Source organism: Lutra lutra, chromosome 1, assembly GCF_902655055.1.
Source record: "Lutra lutra chromosome 1, mLutLut1.2, whole genome shotgun sequence".
NCBI classification, from domain to species: domain Eukaryota; kingdom Metazoa; phylum Chordata; class Mammalia; order Carnivora; family Mustelidae; genus Lutra; species Lutra lutra.
In genome coordinates, this window is record NC_062278.1 from 133,629,896 (window position 1) to 133,652,574 (window position 22,679).

At 39.4% G+C, this 22,679-nt stretch overlaps 1 protein-coding gene across 9 annotated transcripts in view; it reads right to left on the reverse strand.

Annotated features, from left to right (window-relative positions):
• The window catches only part of NEK11 (NIMA related kinase 11), a 239,248-nt gene that overhangs the window by 190,292 nt on the left and 26,277 nt on the right, over positions 1-22,679 (reverse strand). For 7 of the 9 annotated variants that reach the window (XM_047737089.1, XM_047737079.1, XM_047737082.1 and 4 more), the window contains one exon: positions 6,711-6,876. The exons of 1 other annotated variant lie outside the window; for it this stretch is intronic. In XM_047737089.1, the coding sequence (XP_047593045.1) occupies positions 6,711-6,876 (166 nt within the window). Of the gene's footprint in view, positions 1-6,710; positions 6,877-14,541; positions 14,544-17,216; positions 17,224-22,679 lie in introns of those variants that run through there. One more of the 9 variants, XM_047737097.1, reaches the window with a different exon arrangement.

Below are 22,679 nucleotides of genomic sequence, written 5' to 3' on the forward strand. Positions count from 1 at the left end.
TTCTTCTTTTGGTGATGAGAGCACTTGAGATCTACTCTCTTGGCAAATTTCAGGTATACAGTACACTACTGTTAACTACATCACTGTCCCCGGAACTATGTTCTTGATTCCCAGAATTTGTTTATCCTATAACTGAGAGTTTCCATTTAATATATTTTCTATTTTTCTATAATTCACATAGGCTTGACTAGTGTGGCTATGCAGAAATTTGTGTTCTGGGCCACAATTTGAAACACGTTTAGTTAACATTGTTGGTATGAGCAATAAAACGGTCAGTCTCTTCTAACTCATGTCCATGTACAGGTAGATAATTACATGAACTATTTAGTTGACTCTATTAAATATTAAGGAAGGAATCAGAGCAACCCAAGTAGAAAGAAAAAACGAGCAGTTTTCCTAATACCCCTCGTCCTGCTTCTACCCTGAACAAAATTCAATATTCCAGCCATGTGATTGCCAGAAAATTACTCCACCTGGGGTCCTGTTTCCTCATCTATAAAATAGAATAATATATAAGAATCTACTTCTCCTTGAAAAGGGATGAAGCCATATTAAGAAGACACAGGAGCCAACATGAAGGAGCCCCAATAGCTAAAGCTGGAAGAGTCTGAACAACAAAAATAATGAGTATTGGGTTATAACCCATAGAATAAAATAAATATTCATGAGTTCATGATAATATAAACAATTGAATAAATACATAAGTGGAAAAGGAACAGTAGGACAGCTATTTCTTATAAGAGAATTCCAATTAGTAAATGTAGAAAGAATGAAGGAAATACATAATCATCATTAGGAAAACATCAGAGTAAAAAGAGCTCCAGGCAACCTTCACTGGAAGATGCTAAAATCAGTGGGTGGAAGTTTGAGGAAAAACAGGATTATCAGCATAGTCTCAAAGTATCTTTCCCAAGATACTACCCACTTTTTTTGTAGTATTACCCACTACAAAAAAAGGAAATAGTAACTTTACAGTGGAGAACTTCACAGTGGAGAAATTCAACAGACAAAACTTCAATCAAATAATTAAAGTTAACATCACCAGTAATAAGATGTACTAACATCATGTCCCCTCGTAATACCATATACTGAGAAGGACACCACATCACTTCTATGGTAGTCTTGCCCAGAATATATAACCTCAATCTAATCATGAGAAAACATTAGACAAATTCAAACTGAGAGGTCTTCTACAAAATAACTTACCAGTACTCATCAAAAGTATCAAGGTCATTTAAAACAAAACAAAACAAAAGGCTGGAAAGGGAAACTGTAACAAATCAGAAAGATTAAGGAGATACAACAATTATAGGCATTGTAGGATCCCAGATTTGGCCCTGGAACAGACAGGCACTAGGAAGGAAACTGGTAAAATATTAATATTCTGGTTTTGATAACCATACAGAGGCTATAGAAGTTATTAACATTAGGAAACATGTTTAACTTCAAATGCATTACAATTAAAGGTGAAGTATTAAATTCTTACATCATGGTCCATGTTTTTCTACTTCTTAGTGTTTTATCACATTATTCCCTTTAACTCAAATGTCCTTGCCCCATCTCCCTTGACCAAATCCTTCCCATACTTCAAGTTCAAATATAATGCCAGCTCCTCCATGGTTCCTGCAGTCCAAAGTCATTTCTCTTGACTCTTAGCTCCCACAGCACTTTAACCACCCCATTCCCTTGACCCCCACCACACCCCCCCTTATATTTTTGCCATTGTTATTAAATGATTTATTTATTCTACCAGACAGGTTCATTAAAGAAATATTATCATATTATCTCTTGTTGTACCATACTTCCTAAATTGTATCTGACACAGAGTTGGGGATCATAATGGCTTCTGGAAAGACCTTTGATTACTGCTGCCTTTGTGAACTTGAAATTCTTAGGGAACCAATAAATAATCTAGAATGTCAATTTATTCATATGCATTGAGAACTACAACTGCCAAGACAAGAGGGAGCTCTTGTCAGTTAAGCCAGAAGATTTTTTCCTTTTAGAAGAGGCCTAAGTAGAGAGCTGCATTGTAATCAGAAGTTGCACATGGAGCAAGGAGAATAGACCAGGCAATTTTCATGAATAATAACACCAAGCGAGGTCCCTAAGGATAAAACCTAACCCATCATCAGAGCCGTACCTCCCAGTTCTCAGGTCTGGGCCTCATATTTGCTCAGTGCTCCATAAACACTGACAAAGCTTTCCTTTACGACTCTATTTTCCTATTTGTACACTAACCATTCCCCTTCTTATGTAGTTCACAGCCCTGGCTACATATTCAAGTCACTGGAGAGCATTCAGAACTCCTGATGTCTAGATAAAAATCCAGGTTAGTTAAATCAGGCTTTCTGGAGATGGGCCTCAGGTCTTGTGATTTTTTAAAACCTTCTGGCAATTGTAATGTACAGCCAAGGTTGAGCACTACTGTTATACTGATAAATTTTTGTTTAGTTGTTTAGTTATGTCAATATCACTAAGTAGAAATTAGACAAGTCCAACCGTTCCTGCTTTTGGTGAACAGTCATATGCTCTCTTTCTCTACTGAAGATATGTGATCTCACCTATCCTCTACTGCACCTACTAAGTGAATAACCAGGTTTCTGGGGATGTTCTGCCCTCACCCAAAGGGAAACCTTCAGGTAGTATCTCACAGGTCTCTAGTGCAGAACATTGTTAGACAGTCAGCAAAATAAGACAGGACAAAATGCTTTTGACATATAAAACAGGTAGAAGGATCCATTGTTTTATCTTTTACCATTAGTGTTTGACAGAAATGTGGTGGGAAGCAGCGGGAAGCAAGTGATAAATAATTTGTGAGAAAAAAAAATTCTGAATACTAATTTCCTTCTGGCTCACTCTGTGGGTCCATGTGACAAAAAATGAATCAGAAAAAAATCAATCCCACATTGAAAGTTTGAGATGGTTTCTACTATGTATAAAGTGCTGAGTGCCAAGAGGCATAAAATACTATGTGGTTAGGGTAGGGGGGCCAGGTGGGGAGAGACTTCCAGTCAGGTGATTATGGGAGTCTTTGTAAAAAAAAGGTGGCATTTCTGCTGGGCCAGGGAGGATGATTAGGATTTGAAGAAGGATATTCTAAAAGGGAATGGTCCAAGTACAGATGAAGAGGTGTGAAACTGTGCGGTACGGACAGAAAACAGGAAGTAGTTCCATTTAACCTTGGGCTGTGAGGAGGGGGTCAAAGAGAAGACACCAGTATTTGAAATACTCTCCTACTCTGATAGTTTTGGAACTACTCCCCATCAAAGATTTGGTTAGATCTTGACAAGAAGTTGTGAGAGTTCAGTTATTTGCTTTTCACACTCATAATCTAATAAAATGTGCCAAAGGGTTGAGAGGTGGATGTAGCAGTCTCACAAATGAATATATATATTTCAGTCTTGCAAGGTCTCAAATTAAATTACAGAGCAAACTTGGAGATAAAAAGACCAGCTATTTAAATGGTAATGGCATTTTCCTATGAAGTGCAAGTTTGGCCATATGCTATTTCCAATATTATTTTACCTCAATAAAAAGAGGATGAAGCCAAGCTTGTGCAAGTTAAGGGCAAATTTGGGTCTGAGGGTGAGAAATATCTCTGTTAACAAGAACTAGTGATCCGCACACGTCATTTCTTGGGAGTCTGGGAAGTGACAGCCTTACAGCTCAGCAGCTTGGAGCCCTGGAAGCCCCAGGGCAGTTCCCAGGCCCTGCCTGCAGTCATCACCATGGCAACGCCCCTCTTGAGAGAGTAGCTCAGCCCTTGGAAACCACTAGAATTTGAAAATTAACGCAGATGATCCTAGAGTGGATCTTGTGTGAGAAAAAACATACAGAAACGTCCTTTCTAAGAACATAAATGGGACAAGTGGGCTACATTTGAAGATGGATTATGGATTAGATGGGGGGCGGGTCTCAAACTTAGATGTGTTTTGGATTTACCTGGTGGACTTGTCAAAACACAGATTGCTGGACCCCACCTCCAGAATTTCAGATTCAGTATGGCCGGGGTGGAGTGCCCAGGTAATAGTGATGCTGCTGGCCTGGGATCACATTTTAACAAGCCCCTGGATTAAATACCAGCATTGCTGCTGCTTTAAAAAAAATGAAATAAAGATTTTGTTTATTTATTTGTCAGAGAGAGAGAGCACAAGCAGGGAGAGCAGCAGGCAGAGGGAAATGGGGAAGCAGGTTCCCTGCTGAGCAAGAAGCCTGATCTGAAACTCCATCCCAGGACCCTGAGATCATGACCTGAGCTGAAGGCAGATGCTTAGCCTACTGAGTCACCCAGGCATCGCACCAATATTGTTTCAATGTTAATTTTCTGATTTTGACCATTGTACCATGGCTATATAAAACAGTGTCCTCAGCCTCAGGAAATACAGCAGTAGTATTTAGAACAAAGAGGCATCCTGTATGCAACCCCCTTTCAAACGGTTCAGGAAAAAAATACAGATAGATGAATAAATAGAATGATAAAGCAGATGTGGGAAAATTATAACAATTGGCAAATCTGGATGAACAGTTCATTGTGTTATTCTTATAAGTTTTCTGGTAGATTAAAATTAGATTAAAGTTAAAAATTTTTAAAAATAAGACAGGGAAAGAAAGTTCTAGCTTATCATCTAGACGCTCTAGGTGAGCTTCTAGGTAGCTGATAGCCATACATGGTTATTTGAATTTAAATATATTAAAATTAAATAAAATTTAACATCCAGCGCCTTGATCACACAAACCACACTTTGTCAAGTGCAAAAGAGTCATGTGGGACTCCTGACTACTGTATTGGACAACACAAATAGAGAACATTTCCATTATCACAGAAAGCTCTATTGCATAGTACTGACCACAGTGAAAAATAGTAAGACCTGGAGAGAATCTTTGGAAAGTCTAATATGCCAAAAGCAGCACGAGGTAATAGTAATAGTCACAAGCAGTAGGAGTCAGTTGTCTACCAAATAAAACAGTTGATTAACTGAAGGGCAAAAGGAAGAGAAATGATTAAATTATAGCAGATGGATCATACTGTAGCTACACATGGAAACACCTATAGTTTTGCACGGATTCAGGACATACATGCCAGAATAGCTGTTCATTATCACAGCTCTGCACAACTCATCATTTTGTTTTTCTTAGCAGTCCACTGGCTGAAGGAGAAGTAGACACCAAAATGCAGTGGTTCTCCCACCCTCCTCTTTCCCTCTCACTTTCCTCCAAGCAGAGGAATGGACAAGGTAACACCTGGCAATGCTGAGCCGAGGAGGCTGACCTGCCCGGAAATAGCTGAGACTTGGAATATCTCAAACTTGCAGATGTTTTAACTGGGCTTTCAGCTTCATATTGGTTAATACACTAGCTAATGTGTCAAGCAGGCAAGGCTGACTTTTGTTGCTATCCCTGCTCTTTCCAAGTTTCTTCTGCCTCTTCTTTTCTGTGTCTCAAACACACAGCACCCTCTGGGTGTCCAAAGTTTCTGACCAAACAGGCCTGCTTTCCATTCTAACAATCATCTTCCTTCTTTCCAGCATTTTTTCTTTCAGGCCCCAGTAACACCCAGGTGATGAGCTAACTAAATTCACTCGAAAGTATGACAAGCACCAAACTCCCCCAAGGTACATTTGGCTAAGACTAGCTCCCAGAATGCTCTGGGAGATACTTTTTGAGCAAAGTCATCTTCATGTTCTCTCTGCCTGACCCAGCCCTTCTAGCTCCCTTCTACCTAGCCTCTCAGGAGCCAACATACAGATTCACAGTACAGCTGCACCTTATCAGTTTCCCCGTCCCCTACCTTTCCAAGCAGGTTCAGACTCAGTTGGGGCTCAGTAAAATGCACAGCTATTACTTGCAGAGAACATGGAGTGGCAGGGAAAACTGCAAATACATGAAGCCATAAATCACAAAATGATAAATGTGAAGAAAGATTTTCATGAGGAAAATGAGCCATATTTCCATTTTCAAATTTCCACTGGGGAAAATGAGGAATAGGTTTAGAATCTGAAAGTCAAGAGAGGGACCTCAGCTCTGTCCAGGCCTGTTACAGCATTTAAATGTCCATCTAAGTATTGGACCATTGTAAAAGGTTTGGGTAATCCTTCCCTAAATTACTCCCTCTCCAAGAAGCACTGTCCCGTAACAACTATTACTTCATTGGAAGTGAGTCTGTCAATTACCTAGAGATCATCATTCTTAGCTGCAAGACACCATACCCCAGGTCTTTATAGTTCAGCTTGTGGGTTTTTATCTTTTTTAAAAAAGTTTTTATAGGGGCGCCTGGGTGGCTCAGTGAGTTAGAGCCTCTGCCTTCGGCTCGGGTCATGGTCTCAGAGTCCTGGGATCAAGCCCCACATCAGGCTCTCTGCTCGGCAGGGAGCCTGCTTTCCCCCTGCCCCCCCCCCACCTGCTTGTGATCTCTGTCAAATAAATAAATACATAAATAAAATCTTTTAAAAAAAATCTTAAAACGTTTTTATTTAAATACCAATTAGTTAACATAGAGTATAGTACTAGTTTCAGGTGTACAATATAGTGATTCAACACTTCCATACAATACTCAGTGCTCATCACAATATCCTTAATCCCTATCACCTATTTCACCCAACCCCCTCAACCTATGATTTGATCACTGAACTTATGAGATATCTCTTTACAGACAGCTATATACTATGAAATAGATTCTTACTGAGAATTCCAAAAGAGGAGAGTCTCACCTCACAGTACTCTGTAATAATGCAGAAATTATCGTGCTCCACAAAGCTCTCATGGAACTTGACAATAGCGGGGTGGTCCAGTTTGGAAAGGAGCTGAGCCTCCAAATTGGCCTGCACAGTCTCATTTGGATTAAGATCTCCAATAGAGATTTCCTTCAGTACCTTTCTGCAGCCAAACAAACAAACAAAAATAAAAATTTAAATACATTTAAAGTTAAAAAATAACAGCTATGAACAAGTGGTCCAGGGCCACCTAACTAATGTCCAGGCCATGACCTACATGTAGGTTTGGTATTGTCTGTTATGACACTGTCGCCTAGTGGTCCCTGAACCTGCTTGCCTATCCTGGTCACTGACATACCTGTACCTCTACAGATTTGGTCAAACAGGGCAGAGTCTGAGCTAATTTTGAGCAACATTGCTGAGGGGGCTCCTCCTCCTCTGTCTCTGTAGATGTCTCAGCTTCCCTTTGTCTTTCACATAGCGTCTCTGCTTTCATCTGTCTCTTTCTGTCTCTCTGTGAGATTCTGTCTCTTTCTATCTCTCACCTTATCTGTTTTCCTCTCCTTTTCTATTTCTATTCCTATCTTGGTATCTATTTCTGTTTCTTTCTTTTTTTTTGTCTCTCTTTCTATATATATGTATTTATTAATCTATCAGTGCTGTCTCTGTGTCTTTCTGTCTTTACCCATGTCCTTCTCTCTCTCTGCCTCTGTGTCTCTCTTTGCCTCTGTGTGGGTGTGTGCTTCTCTCTCTCAGCTCTAAAATTTTCCAAATCTAACAACTTGATATCAATAGGGCCATTATCTATTTAGTTTCTTTTTTAAACTATCCTTGGCATAGCATACTTTATTGCTATTGGTATTTAGGACAAGAAAAAAAATCTAAAAACACTGATAGAGAGTAATTTAGGATCTCAAGCATGTATAAATGGAAAAAGAGCTCATTAAATCTCCAAATTATTAATTTTAAAACTGTGATAACTCAATGAGGAGTGGACCAAAACACTCTCCCTTCCCATCTGAGAAAAAAATAGTCTGATGAACAAACCAATTATAGTACCAAGTGCAAACTAGATTGCTGGGAGAAAGCACTTTAGAGCACCAATTATGTGTGCAGACAGAGTCTGCTGATTATAAGTGAATGTTAGCTATTCATTAAGGCAAGTTCTGCAGAACCCATACTAGAAAACATTTTGCAAAGATGTTCTTTAAGAGTTACAACCTATGCATATTAATGAAAATGTATTTATAGTAGAAACAGTCTTAATTAAAGGCCCTTCACCCAAATCATGGATGAACCAGAGCTCTCCAGTTCTTTCTAACAGGTGCTGATTGTTGCCTTTGCCATAGGGAGTGCTTGTGCCTAGTAGGTGCTCTCCAGCACATCCATTAACTTCTGTCCCTCTAGGTGAGATGCGTGCTTACCTGAGTTATTGTGCTTATTCCTGAACTTAATCATGCCAGTTGTGCTTCTTACAGTAAATTTGTGACTTAGATGTGACAAACTGATGAAGAATGAGTATGAGTGTCATCTTTGCAAGGAAAACTGAGTTAAGTGTTTGCCAAAAAAAACTTGAGTGTGACAAGTTGCAAAAAAAAAAAAATTGCTGATAATAATTGACAAGATAGTGCTAAAAAGTTGGGTTAAAAATGTAAAAATTTAGTACTTTGAATTCAGATTGCTAAATTTTCATTTCATTTTAAAGAAGGTAAACCTGGAAAACAACGTATATTGGAGGTAGTTTATGCAAAGAAGATGAAGGGACCTCTAATTAGAAAATACTAGATGTTGGTTGTGCATCAAAAAATGGGGAAAAATGTACAATGATATGTTTTAAGTTGATATAAATGCTTTCTTTATGTCATTTCACTTAAAATTGTTTGCTCTGTTTACCCAAATACTAGCCCCAATCACACTGGATGTCATGTGGATGTCATGATGGGATGTCTCCTATCCATTTGGATAGGAGATCTCCTATCATCCTTAAAAACATAATTATCCTATGAACTTTTCATTGATTCAAATAAGACTTTTGCCTAGTTGTTTTACTGTAGAAGAAATTTCCTCAGGCAATACCAGAGATAGAGCCTGTTTCTTTGTTCAGACTCCTGGCCTAGAAACTAAGATATTACAGTTAACACTGTATCCTGTAGTTTTTAATCCAATCCATTCCTCAGTGGCAAACGTTTCATAAAAATTCTAGGTTAGACCATCTGTCCTAGAAGCTGAGACACTATATAGGAAAACTTAGAAAGTGTCTTTATTTTTTTTTAATTTATTTATTTAATAGACAGAGATCACAAGGTAGGCAGAGAGGCAGGCAGAGAGAGAGGAAGGGAAGCAGGCTCCCCGCTGAGCAGAAAGCCAGATGCAGGGCTCCATCCCAGGACCCTGGGATCATGACCTGAGCTGAATGCAGAGACTTCAACCCACTGAGCCACCCAGGTGCCCCGAAAGTGTCCTTATTTTAACTGATTCCTGTCGGGTGTTGGATGACATCTGACATTTTTTCTTGACCAATAAAAGCTTGGCATTAAGTGTCCATTCTCTAAAATCTCATCAGGAGAGCCTTCTATTTCAAGACGGCCCTTATTGGGAAATCAGTTTTCCTAAAACTTGAGTCCTTTATAACATTTTACTCATTTTAAATGTTCTTCATGGTCTTCCCAGTATGAACTCATCCACCCCCAAAAGACAAGCATGGCAGGCCCTGGCTGCATTAGGGAGGATGGCCCTGCCCCAGGAGCCCCACAGGTTCTGCCCTGCCATTTACAGGACTCTTTAATTAGGACTGCAATTTAGAAAGTTGAAACATTCGGTTTCCTTCCCCTGATGGCGCTTTCAGGTTGGTTTTGTTAGCTAGCGAACACATTATCGGCCCCTAATTGATCATGAAGTGGATTCTAGAGAAATGCTTGCTTGGTAACATTTTCTATGAGAAGACTGTGCCATCAAGAATTTGGTTAAAAATGACCTCATGTTATTAAGAGTGGCATCTCCGGCTGTTAGTGTAGTAAAAGGAGCTTGAAATGACATCGGTGGCTATGTTTTTCTGTAACTTCTGAAGATTACCACACAGCAGGTAAAGCTCAGTGACATCTTCATAGTGCTTTTCCAGTAATTTACTGTACCCAGCTAACATGCAGTTGTAAAAGTCACAGTGGTTAAGCATGACAATATAAAGCCTTGTGCAAACTTGCAATATTCTCTTGCTGTGAAGGAACAAATGCTATCAAAAGCTTGAAGATACTTATTTTTCCTCATAAACATCAACTATTGTGCAACAGAGTGTGAGATTTTACATATAGTTACCTGAGTCCTGTCTGGCAGCTCAATGATAAAGCATAAAATCTCATTTGCCCACAGCGCAGCAGGCAAAGGTAGGGTTATTAAGACAGGTGATATCTAATATCCTCATCTCTAGCTGACTCAGACAGAGTCTACCTTCCTTACCTAAAACTGTGTCACTGAACTGACAGAGGAAACTCTCATTGCATATCACTTAATATGAGATCAATATCAGCTGAAGATAGCATGGAAACTTACCAAATCAAGGACAGCTTGTCACCTGCTCAGTGACTCTCAAATAACATGACAGGTATTTATTTTATCAGAACCTCAACTGCTTGCAAGAAACTTTATGACAGTGGCAAAAACCAAAAAACAACAAACAAGAAATAGGCATCCCTGCAAACTCACTCATTTTACAAACTTTCTGTTCTTTTTCCCAAGTGGCATTCTTCTTTCTTCCTAGAATCAGTAGCAAACTGATTAACTTTGGAGAATGACTTTGGAAATCCGGGATAACTATTGGTAATTTCATTCCCTGAAAATTCAGTCACTCAAGACATGTATGAGGCAGACTACCTTTTTAAGATGTTAACTAAGGAGTTATTTTTTCTCAAATGTCCCCTTGTTCTTTCAAATGCTCCCCATTGAGGGATAGTTGGCTGGTAATGCTGTTAAATCTCTGCAGTTAGTCTAGAGATGACGAGCTGTGATCCTTTCCCTTGTGATTTAACCATCAACGACTCTGTATACTGTAAGCACCTACTGTGTGTCTATGGTGCAGCAGGCGCTGGGGACTTGTAGGCCCTGCCCTGTGTCTACTGGGCAAGACAAATTATTAAACAAATAGATAAATGTATATGAGTGTGTGAAAATACATATATTCTTGAAAACTTCAAATTGAGATGAATGCTATGAAGTAGGGGTAAATGATATCTGAGGCTCCCCTCATTTAAGATGTTGTGACTCTCTAATGTGAGCAGCAGCTACTGCACCCACTGCGGATGGAGCCAAAGGAAACAGATTTCAACCTCGGCTTCGGTGACAGTAGTTTTTTATTTGTTGTTTGCTTTTTTTGATTCAGAATTCACCTGTTTAACAAGGAGAGATTATTAAATCTGCTCCAGACTTTATTTTTTGAGGGGGGGATGGATTGATTAATTAATTGATTTATGGATTGCTTTATATTTTAGTTCCAGTGTAGTTAGCATAAATCTGCTCAGGACTTTTAAATAGAGTTTTCATTCATTTAGCAAGGTGGCAGTTATGGTAATCTTCCTTTCTTAAATGAAGAGCTCTCATTTTTTCTAATTTTCAAGGAAATATAGTATCTTTATATAAAATTTTTTAAACAAAAGGAAAATATTACCCACAATTCACCACAGAGACAATCAGCATTAATGATTTTGTTATTTCCATCCCATCTTTTTGCTACACAGTTTTAATAGTAGAAGGCAAACAGTTTGCACAATTTGCCTGCTGTTATTTTCATGAGACATTATCATAGCAGAAACCTGTCATTTGTGGCTGCCCTGCATCTTTAGACAGCCTCCCTACATTGCAACAGACTCCTGGACTGTGGGTCCTGCCTTTCCCAGATAGAGAAAAATGCACAAAAACCGATAAGCAAACAAACCCCGCATCTCCCACCTCCCTTGAGCTGGGGTATCAGGGTATGACCTAGATTCCACCAGTCAGCTGCACCCACCAGAAACTTTGCCGTGGATGTGAGCCGAGTAAAGGAACAGGTCAGGCACAGGGTATCCCTTTTGTTAGCACAGGGATTGGAGGAAACAGCATGTCCTGGCTGAAGAGGCAGCAAGCTACTCCAGGGGCCTGGTTCTGGCTGATGCTCTTGGAAATTTAGCCATTAGCCTGCTCCCCAGCCCTCCTGCTGCTGCCGTGAGCTCTCTGTTTTCTGGAACAAATCCCCTTCTTCTTAAACCTCAGACAGTGGCTGCTTTTACCTGTACCTGGAAGCCCTGACCAATGCAATAGGCACATTCAGGTGTTACCAAAATCACTGTAAGCACCTTGGGTTCGGGAAAACTGAACCTCTGTGGGGTGCCTGGGTGGCTCAGTGGGAGCCTCTGCCTTCAGCTCAGGTCATTATCTCAGGGTCCTGGGATTGAGCCCCCTGTAGTGTTGGGCTCTCTGCTCAACAGGGAGCCTGCTTCCCCCCTCTCTCTGCCTGCCTCTCTGCCTACTTGTGCTCTCTCTCTGTCAAATAAATAAATAAAATCTTTAAAAAAACAAAAACAAAAAACTGAACCTCCAAAACTTTGACTCACTTAGGCTAATTTTTATTTATTAAATCAAGTCTTCAAATGTAGGATCCTCTAAGGGATTTAAGGTCACAGTATTTCATATTCTTTTATGGGTAGAAATATCATGAGAGTACAAAACATACTTTATTAAAGTTGTTTCATACTCTTTAATATATAAATTTAAAATGTAAAGGGACATAAGAAAATATAATGGCAGAAAGCAATACTGATTCAAAAAAGTGGTACATCAATTAAAAAATGAAAAAAGCAGGAACTAAATTTACCTAAAGGAGTAGCTGAAAAAAAATTTGTAGAAGTTGGTGGAGGGTATACTAGGATGGAATTTTATTTTATTTCAGTTGTTTATTCTCTTAGCAATTGAAAAAGCATATTTTAATGTCTGTGTCCAGAGAAAAGAACAAAATGTTTTATGGGTCACCACAATAGGTCATATCTAAAAACTGCTTTTGTTTTTAACCATTAAATTCCTTATCTCAGCTCATTTGGGGGCTAGAACTGATTCACCTGGTCTTTTCCTCTCTACCCCTGATCAAAGCATTAGAAGGGTTTTGGGGGCTCAAATGGCATGACAGTGCAGTGCAAATGCTCATAGCATTTGCTGAGGGGCAGAGCCCAATTTCGGACTCTGTATGAAGCTCTGGGCCGCCACTACCAAACACCTTAAGATAGGAAATCCCATACTTCTGTTACTTGACCAGGTGTTGATGGCCAAATACCATGCCATGCACTGGGGATCCAAGGATAAGAAAGATAAACCTCTTGCCCTCCAAGAGAGCTCAGTCCCATGGGAGAGACCAGCAAGTACAAAAATAATCGAACAACTTCATGATAAATGCTCTATTAGAGCTTGGTGGTGAATAGGAATCCCTAATCGTTCTTTTGAGAAGAGAAGAAAAACCAAAATCTATAGACTAGCATCCCAGGTCATTCACTATTGCAAATGCAAACTACTTTTTACTGTGCAGAATTACCTTTTCTCTAGGTGGACTCCCAAGAGGCAAAAGAAATGAGTTTATCATTCTTTACTATTTGCCCTATGTAAATCAATACCCAGGAGAGGAATGTCCACATTTGCATCATTTGAATAGTTTGTGGAAGTTAATAAGCATGTGAGGTTTTTGTTTTTGTTTTTTTTTTAAGAGAACTACTTACAAAAACTACTTAATTTCTATACCTATATACCATTCTCTAGATACCACTCAGGTGCACACACACACACACACACACAAACCAGAGTATATATTATGGAATGTGGAATGAAAATGGTATAGGTAGGGGTTTTTTTAAAAAAGATCTATAAAACTAGCAGGCCCACAAACCACTCTTTTCTTCCTTCTTCCTCACTCATCTATACTGTTTTTATCCAAATATGTTTTATATAACAAGATTTCAAAAATAAGTGTGAGGAACCATCCCATTAAGCCATGTTCTGCTCTAGAGGATTCTCTTTGTTTGGGGTCCCCGGGGAAGTAAACCCTGAGACAAAGATTTGTGCACCAGTGGTCAATTAAGCAGTGAGGGAGTAGGGAAGTGAGAAAGAGGGAAGGAAAGCTGATCAAGGGCATATTACCAAGTTGGTCACCACTATGGGCAACTGGAGCTTAATTCTGTGAAAGAACCTTGGAAGCCAGTGTAGAATAGGCACCTCTGAGTCCTTCTGCCCGAAGGCGAGGATCATCTGCCTTCATTCTCTGGGAGTATTAACCCCCCCCGGCCCCCCCCCCGCCCATTTTCTCAGCCTGCCAGAGCCTGGGCCCTAACAGCCAGAGAGAGGCCTCAGGCACCACTGCAGTTGCTGGCAGGTAAAGGCTGGATCCATGCACAGGAAACACTAATTGTCCAAGGAGTATGGGGAGGGCACCAAGCCTGTCTCCCACAGGATTAAAAATAAAGTTCCTTCATTTTAAATTCTAGCTGAATTTATCTATATCCTAAAGATGGCTAAGATATAGTGATACCTAGACAAAGTAAAGTGTCTTTAGTAGTGAATAATGAAACTGAAAATCAATTATAACCTACGGATAAATTCCATTTCCTAGGCTTTTCAAGATTGACTTAGTTTCCAAACACATTAGCAGTGTATAGAAGTATCACATACAGATAATAAGCAAAAAATAAATAATTGATAAGAACTAATAATACAGATAGTAAACAAAGAACAAATAAATAAGAGTAGAATTATTTCAGACATTTTAGTTTGGCAAATATGCTACCCTGGCTCCTGTCTAGATTATATTGTCATTTGTGGTGACAACTTCCATGCTGTGTTTCAATGCTGGTACCATAACAAATTATTCAAGTTGCCATTTATTTTTAAGGAACAGAAGAGAGTAAACAGAAATTTGTGGAGTAGGAGGTTTGATGACAAATATGGCCCAGATAAAAAATTTCTAATAATTATGTGAATTTACTGACTTTTTCCATCTGTATAAATTAAAAAAAAATACAAGTGGCTTGAGTACCTGTTTCAAGGCTGGAAACCACACTGATGCCCACTCTGAGTTCTCTGCAGGGATCCTCTGGTGTCAGTGCACTAATAGAATTGGCTTCAGGATGTGTCCTATCCAGTCCTTTTCCAGAGGACTTCTTAGAGGTTACATGGAGAAGATAATAAAATGTCTAACTGCTTTACTCTTTGCCCAGGGGCTTCTCTTTTCTCTTGAGCAAAGAATCTACAGCCAAGCCAAGAAATCCATGAGTGAGTATTAATCACCAGGTAACTACAAAAGCCAGCATTGGTTTTGACCGTGTTGAAAGCCTATATATTCGTACGTTCACTACAGTGTGTCTATTTCCTCCCCCATTTTAAACCACAGCCTCCTTAAAAGCAGCTGGGACTGGCTTATGAAAAGCTTCATTAAGAAGAAATTGCCCTTTGCTCTCAGTTTAGCCAAAAAATGAGTAGATTCCCTTCACAGTGGACAGCCTTCTGAAACTTCTTTCTATAGACTGCAAAAGCTCTCCTTATAACCAGGAATGTATTAGATTCAACTCTAATTTCCCCCTCAAAGCCAGTTATGGCTCCTCTTCTCCCCTTTCCTTTTCCTCTATACCACAATAGAAGTGGTCAGGCCATTCTATTTTTCTTATTTATACAGATGAGCCAAGTCACTGAATATTATGGCTTGATTATTTTAAGAGACACTGATGACTCTCTACTCATCTCCCCACATCTCTGCCATCATATGCTCTAAAGAGGAGGACACTCTCCTCAGCTCCTGGAATGAATCATAATTAACCTAAGTCTATCATGTCATTCTATTCCCCTTGCCAGGGATTAGTTTAAACATCCTGTGAGATGTGAGAAATCTTTTGGGAGTTTTCTGGGAAACATGTTCCTCACTGATAAAAAGAGAAGTGTGGGAGGAAACCCTTCTTTAATCTGCCTCTGCAAGTCATCATCTTTTTCATGTGACTCCTTGAACTTTGGCAGCCAGGTGGGATCATGAAGGAAGCCACATTAGGATGACAGGCTGAATGATAGTAAAGAGAAGGCACCAAGGTCCTTCATGATGTTGTGAGCTGCTGACTCTGTCAACCCTGAAAGTGCTCGCTCTCTCTCTCCTCTCTCTCTCTCTCTTTCTCTCTCTCGACTTCTTGTTAGGGAGATAAATCTTTCTTATTATGTAAGCCATTTTGGTGGCTAAAGACACCTGATACTAACACTTTGCTACAAGAAGGAAGAGAAGACTTTTAAAGAAGAGATTAGAAGCAGAGATGAAGAATATGGTGAACACTCATTTGTACTTAGAAAGCACTAAGTCTCCTAATTTAAACTGCAAAAGGCATAATGGCTCTTTTCTACTTGAACATTAGTATGAATCTTAAAAAAATCATGACAAAGTGAACTATAATGAACTATATAAAAACAGATCTATAGTAAGAAAAATCCTTGAATAAATGACTAGAAATTATTTGTCATTAGTAAATCTGGAAACTAAGACAACATGGTATTTGTTTAATTTCAAAATCTAATTTTTGTCATTAATTCAAAATTCTCAAATGCCAATTTTCTTAGGAGTTACCAAAAAGTATCAGGATTCAAAATGATTAAAATTTCACCAGTGTTCCCTTCCTTCCCTTGGGTAGAGATATATGAGCTATGAAAGCAAATAGGAGTAATCTAAAATGAGGAGCAAGAAGGCAGAGTGAAGTAAAGAGCATGGATAATTTAGCAGAACAAAGAATACAAAATATATGGGGCGCCTGGGTGGCTCAGTCATTGGGCTTCTGCCTTTGACTCGGGTCATGACCCCAGGGTCCCAGAGTCCTGGGATTGAGCCCAGCATCATGCTCAGCCGGAAGCCTGCTTCTCCCTCTCCTACTCCACCTGCTTGTGTTCCCTCTCTTGCTATGTCTCTCTCTGTCAAATAAATAAAATCTTTTTTAAAAATACAAAATATATAAATCAATGAAATGAAAAAGACAAAAAAAAGTCCCTAAAACTTCTGGTTTCCCTCCTCCTCTTCTCTTCTCCCCACAAATTAAGAAAACATACCTTCATAGATAATAATAAGTATGCTTTTTTCTATAATTCTCTATATAGAGAAGAGAGAAAAAATTACTAATATAAGGAATTACTTTGTTTTTCACAGTCTGAACCCTCTCACTTAAGAAATTAAGATGAAGTCATTAGGTATTAGAAACACAAGGTTGATCATCATTACAATTTTTTTTATTATGTTCAGTTAGCCAACATATAGTACGTCATTAGTTTTTGATGTAATGTTCAACAATTCATTAGTTGCTTATAACACCCAGTTCTCATCACAACATGTACCCTTCTTAATACCCAACACCCTGGAGTGCCTGGGTGGCTCAGTCATTAAGCATGTGCCTTCAGCTCAGGTCATGATCCCAGGGTCCTGGGGGCGAGCCCCACATCAGGCTCCTTACTCAGTGGGAACCCTGCTTCTCCCTCTCTCACTCCCTCTCCTTGTATTCTCTCTCTCACTGTGTCTCTCTCTGTCAAATAAATAAATAAAATCTTAAAAAAAAAATACCCATCACCTGGTTACTCCATGCCCCCACTCCCCTCCCTTCTATAACCCTCAGTTTGTTTCCCAGAGTCCAGAGTATCTCATGGTTTGTCTCACTCTCTGATTTCTTCCCATTCAGTTTTCCTTCCCTTGATCATTACAATTTTTAGAAGAAGGAAAACAAAGTTCCAAGAACTGTAGGTGACATTTATTCATATAAACGGCATTATGAGAGGCTTTCATCTGAAAGTCTTTTTAGACCTCTCCAGGGCTAAGTTAGGGGCCTCTCCTCTATTCTCTCACTGTATCCTGTGACAAGGTCTATTCTCATATGAGCTCCCTTACTGGACTGCAGGCACCATAAAGGTCAGGGTCACACTTTATTCACTATAGAACTCCCAGCATCTGGCAGTGTCTAATGTGTTTGAACAGGACCAAGCTTACATATTTCTCATCCCTCAAAATTCAGCTTATTCATTACCTCTACCATCGAAAGTGTTACTTCGACAATCACGTACTTTCATACCTTTCTTCTCATCTCCACTCCCAGACTGAGAATAATTAGATTTCATTCATTTCTGTATTCTCAGTGTCTAGCACAAGTCTTGCCATATAGTGGATATTCCAAAAATATTTGACTAGTGATCAAAATCAACAACACATCAAGCATTGTTGCAAAGATAGTGGGGATCATAACGCCTATGTGTGATTTTGTCCCTTGCAGAGACATATCAATTTGTACACTGGGCATCAATCAGAAAGTGGAAGTTTATAAAAATTTGCTTCTTTGCCTACTTGTCAAATAGCCCTTATCTGGAAGCTGACTTACCTATAGGAGCTGATAATAACGTTAGCACTGACAAAGAAAAATGGCAACCTGGAGAATGGTTTTGCATAGACGCTTCACATTATCTCAGAGATCGTAACACCCACTGCAATGAACTGGCCCAAGAGAAGCACAAAGCTACCCAGTTTTCCATATCCTGTCCCTTGTTCAATTTCTCCCCCAATTTTGGGATGGATTTTATGTATTTATAGAATTTCAAAGTTAGACAAGACCTTCCCAGAAGAGAACAATCAAAGTACCTCAACCTATTAAGGTCTTGAGAAGTTAAGTATTTATCCAAGATCATATAGCATACTACAGCAGAGCCACCATTTACTTCTTGAAAGAGGAAAGACTACCAATACCAAAGAACCACTTTTGTCTTCAATTTAAGTTTCTCCTCTCTTGCTTTAGTATGAAGATCTTCAGTATCCACTACTAAGACAGGCTACAATTTTTTCATTCTCAAACCATTTTTCAAAGAACAAGAACTCCTGCCACCTACTCTTTTCTTCTCCTCCTTAGCATTAAAGAAAAAGGGAAAAACAAAACCCAAAAGCCTCTTCAAAGTGATTGGAGTAATGGTCTTGCTCTTGTTAAAATACTAATAAGGTTATGTCTATTTTTCATTAATTATCATTTGAATGTTATAGACAATCTTACCAATTGTCGGGAGTCTTTGCCACTTACAGGACCCCAGATTTGGACTGAGATGGGATGAGATCATGCAGAAGAGGAAAACAGTGTTTTCCAAGACTTATCTTTCCTAGCAAGGTGGTAAAATCTACATTTTTGAGGTTCTCCTAAGTACCAGAACCCTATAGGTATAATTTTGTGTGTATGAGGGGGCCAGTTTTCAAAATGTTCAGTTGTACAAAATCACTTGATTAAAAATTGTTAAAAGATGTAGTAGTAATATGCTCTAAAAACAAAAACAAATATTGATAACATAAGATTATACAACAATCACTCGTTCACTCTGTCACACTTTAGTATACTAAGTACTGAGCTTACAGAAAAGATTCTGTTTATTGTCAGCAAGGAAATTAAGGAGCATGACAATGTAGTAAGGATGTGAAAGAATAATTTACCATAGATAATCGGGTTAGCTTTTGTTATGATTGTTATATGCTCCAAATTTATAATTAATGTTAGGTTAATATTCAAAATGCAATATTCTAATGCATAATTCCTGTCAAGTTTTTATTTTGAACATGACAGAAAAATACTAGAATTGTGGATTTCAATGAGGATTTGTGGATGCAAAATAAAGCCTACCATGAAATCAAGATACAGCGACAAATATGAGTTTTAAGAAGCAACAAAACTGATTAGCTCCATTTACTTGACTAGGTAAAACCAACATGGGGTAAACACTGTTTAAAGTGAAATTAAATTCTGATCGAAGCAAGATGAAGGTAGGTCCTCCAAAAATAAAATGAAAACATAATCGAGGCTTTCAGTGAAATAAAGTCCCCTACTTTTATTTATAGCAGGTGCTGGCTGGCCGCAAGTTAACACTGAGACAGCCAAACTAGCAAAAGGTCTGTATTTCTAAATTTCAGTTTCCATTGCATCATCATGGTAATCGTAATAAATGGACTTAAGCTAAAACTCTGACTATAGCATAAAACAGATTACTATATTTAATTTTGAGGTGCAAAGGGAGAAAATGAAGCTCTGTATTACTGTATTACTCTGTAATAACGTCCATTAACAGGTTTAAGCAACTGTTTCTGGGTCTTACATTTTTGCTGAGTAGTGCTTAGGTTAAAAAAAAAAAAAATCTGTTTTTATGCACCAGAAAGCCACAGTTTAATCTACCAACAGAACCTAAAATAGAAGCTACTACTAGGAAGGATCTAGTTTCCCTGCATGACAGCTTATGGATGCAGTCATTGACTTGTAACACGCAAAAAAGTCAGTCGACTGTGTAAGAGGAGGAGATGGGGACACCCAGCTGGCCTGTCTCTGATTACACGGGTCTTCCTATTTCCGAGTCAGCGGGGTGGAGGGGAGCCTGGCTAAATAAAGAGCTTCAGAACCTTCGTATTTGCTGCACCTCACCGAGATGGCTGTACAGATTTTGTCCCACCTGCCCAAGAAGTCCACAGGAACTCAGCACAGACCACCACCTCCTCAGGTCACAGCACAGAGCAAAGGACACTAAAAAAGAGTCTTAGGCATGGTTTTCCACCAGTACTGTATCTAGAGATTCTGAACCTTAAGAATTTGAGGATAAATTGTTAAGTTCACACAATGAAAGAAAAAACTGTTAGACTCATAAAGTGTGATATCTGAGGAAGCCTCAAAGAAGGGACACAGGATCTCAGAATAGTGCTCCTCACATTTTGCCACTCAGGCAAATCACCAGGGGAACTCTGTTCCAATAGAGGTCTAGGGGAAGCTGGAGACTGCACATTCCCAACAAGGTCCCAGGTGATGCCCTATGCTGCTTTGTCCAGGGAGCACACTTTGAGTAGTAAGGTTCAGAGCCGGTAGGGGTCCAGAAGACTGCCAGAGCTGAGTGTGGAAGAGCCCCAGAGTCCTCTAGAGGCTTGGGGTAGGGCAGGTTTGAAGAGAAGCCCAAATGAGAGGACATGTGGTCCCCACCCACCCCACAAAGCATGAGATCTCATTGGACAACAAAGATTTGGAAATTGCTGCTGGGCCAGCCCTCTTACGTCACAGATAAGGACACTGGAACCCAGAGAGGCTGTGAGACTTGACCACACACCCTCCTGAGAATATTCCACAGCTAATACGAAGATCCCCAAACCCCAAAGTGCCAAAAGCCAGTTTTAAAACACCATTAGTAAAACCTCCCTTACAGTTTTGGCCCACATCATAAAGCTGCAGTTTGTATTGGTTTTCTTTTGTTCAGTTTCTACTAGTGTGATAAGGTATAGCTGCCCCCTGGCCCTTAGAACATATCTTGTTACATAATCTATGACTTTTATGTATTTCTACTCAGCCTCATTCCACAAAGGACTTGACATAACTTACATAATAAAATAGAAAACTGAGACAAGCAAGAGTAGGTGGAACTAAAAAATAGGGAAAAGGAGAACACAGATACACTGGCCAAAAATTGTGGTTACAGTTGAACTTCGAATTTAATTCCAAACTTCTTGGAATGTATGATTATTATCATTACTACTACTATTGTTGCTGATATTGATGGTAATGTCATAGGTGTAAGTCTCACCTCTGACAAGAGGGTATTTCAATCTCTGGATCCTTTGTGATATAGACCAGGTTCATTTTAGACACACAGCAGTGGAGATGTCCCCAAGGAGGACATCAGAGATTCTTTTAAATAGAATTCATTTGAAACAGAATTCCAACTTACATATGGAATAGTGCATTTTGACATCTAATTTAAGAAAAGCTCTCAACTCTTACCTTAATCCCAGTTTCTGTATTTGGTAAATGTGTATAAAGCAACCGCGCTGTGCTAGACACTCTACTTGTCTGAGGCACAGCCTTCACCTTTGAGGGGTTTGCAATCCAGCAGGAGGGAAGACAAATAATTACAAGCTATAAGAAAGCAGCATGCACCTTCAAAGGATGAAACAAATATCCTAAAAAGAGAACCACAGGCCAAGGTATGAGATAATCATAAGAAAACATCCAACCATTAAAATAGTTATACTGGTGTTAATTATGACAATCCCAAGTGCCATATAAGGGCCAGTGCTTTGGCACCATGCATTCTGCTAAGAGACGATTATAATCCTCACTTCTGGAATAAAGAAACTAAGATACAGACAGGTTAAGACCTTCATTTAAAGGCATGGTCAGGAGCACCTGGCTGGCTCAGTCGGTTAAGCATCTGCCTTCAGCTCAGGTCATGATCCCAGGGTCCTGGAATCAAGCCCACATCGAGCTCCCTGCTCTTTGCTGAGGGGGGGTGGGGTGCCTGCCTCTCCCTTTCCCTCTGCCTGCTGCTCTCCCTGCTTGTGCTCACTCTCACTCTCTCCCTGTCAAATAAATAAATAAATCTATCTTTAAAAAAATGCACAATTAAGAGGCAAACCACACCTAATAATAATGAAACTGAGACCCTACTTCTGAATCCTGGGCACCTCCCCACTATGGCTCCTGCCTTCTGAACTTACAAAGTCAAACCCAAATGAACTACAACTGGGAACACACCTCAAAGATATATATTCTCTGCACCGAGGTTGATAATCTGAATAACCAGGAAAAAAGGGAGAGGTGCCCTCTTGACCCTCACCCCCTGCAAAGTACATGTTCCAATTTTCATGACAAGAATCTTTCAGAAATTGTAGAGCAAGAAGACTGACAAGAATTTCTGGCAAAGCTGAGGAATTGATGATTAAACAGATGGCTTGTGAGCATTTAGAACATGAAGCAGCGGCCAGGAGGGACTCACATGGGCTTATGGAAAATAAGCCATACTAAATTAACCTAATTTCTTTTTGTGAGATGGTTATTTGATTGGTTGATGAGAAAGAAGCAATTAGTCATGGTATATCATGATTTCAGCCCATCTGATGAAGTCATGTTAACAGATGTCAATGAGAAGAGTGTTGTGATATCCTTTAATATGGGAGATATG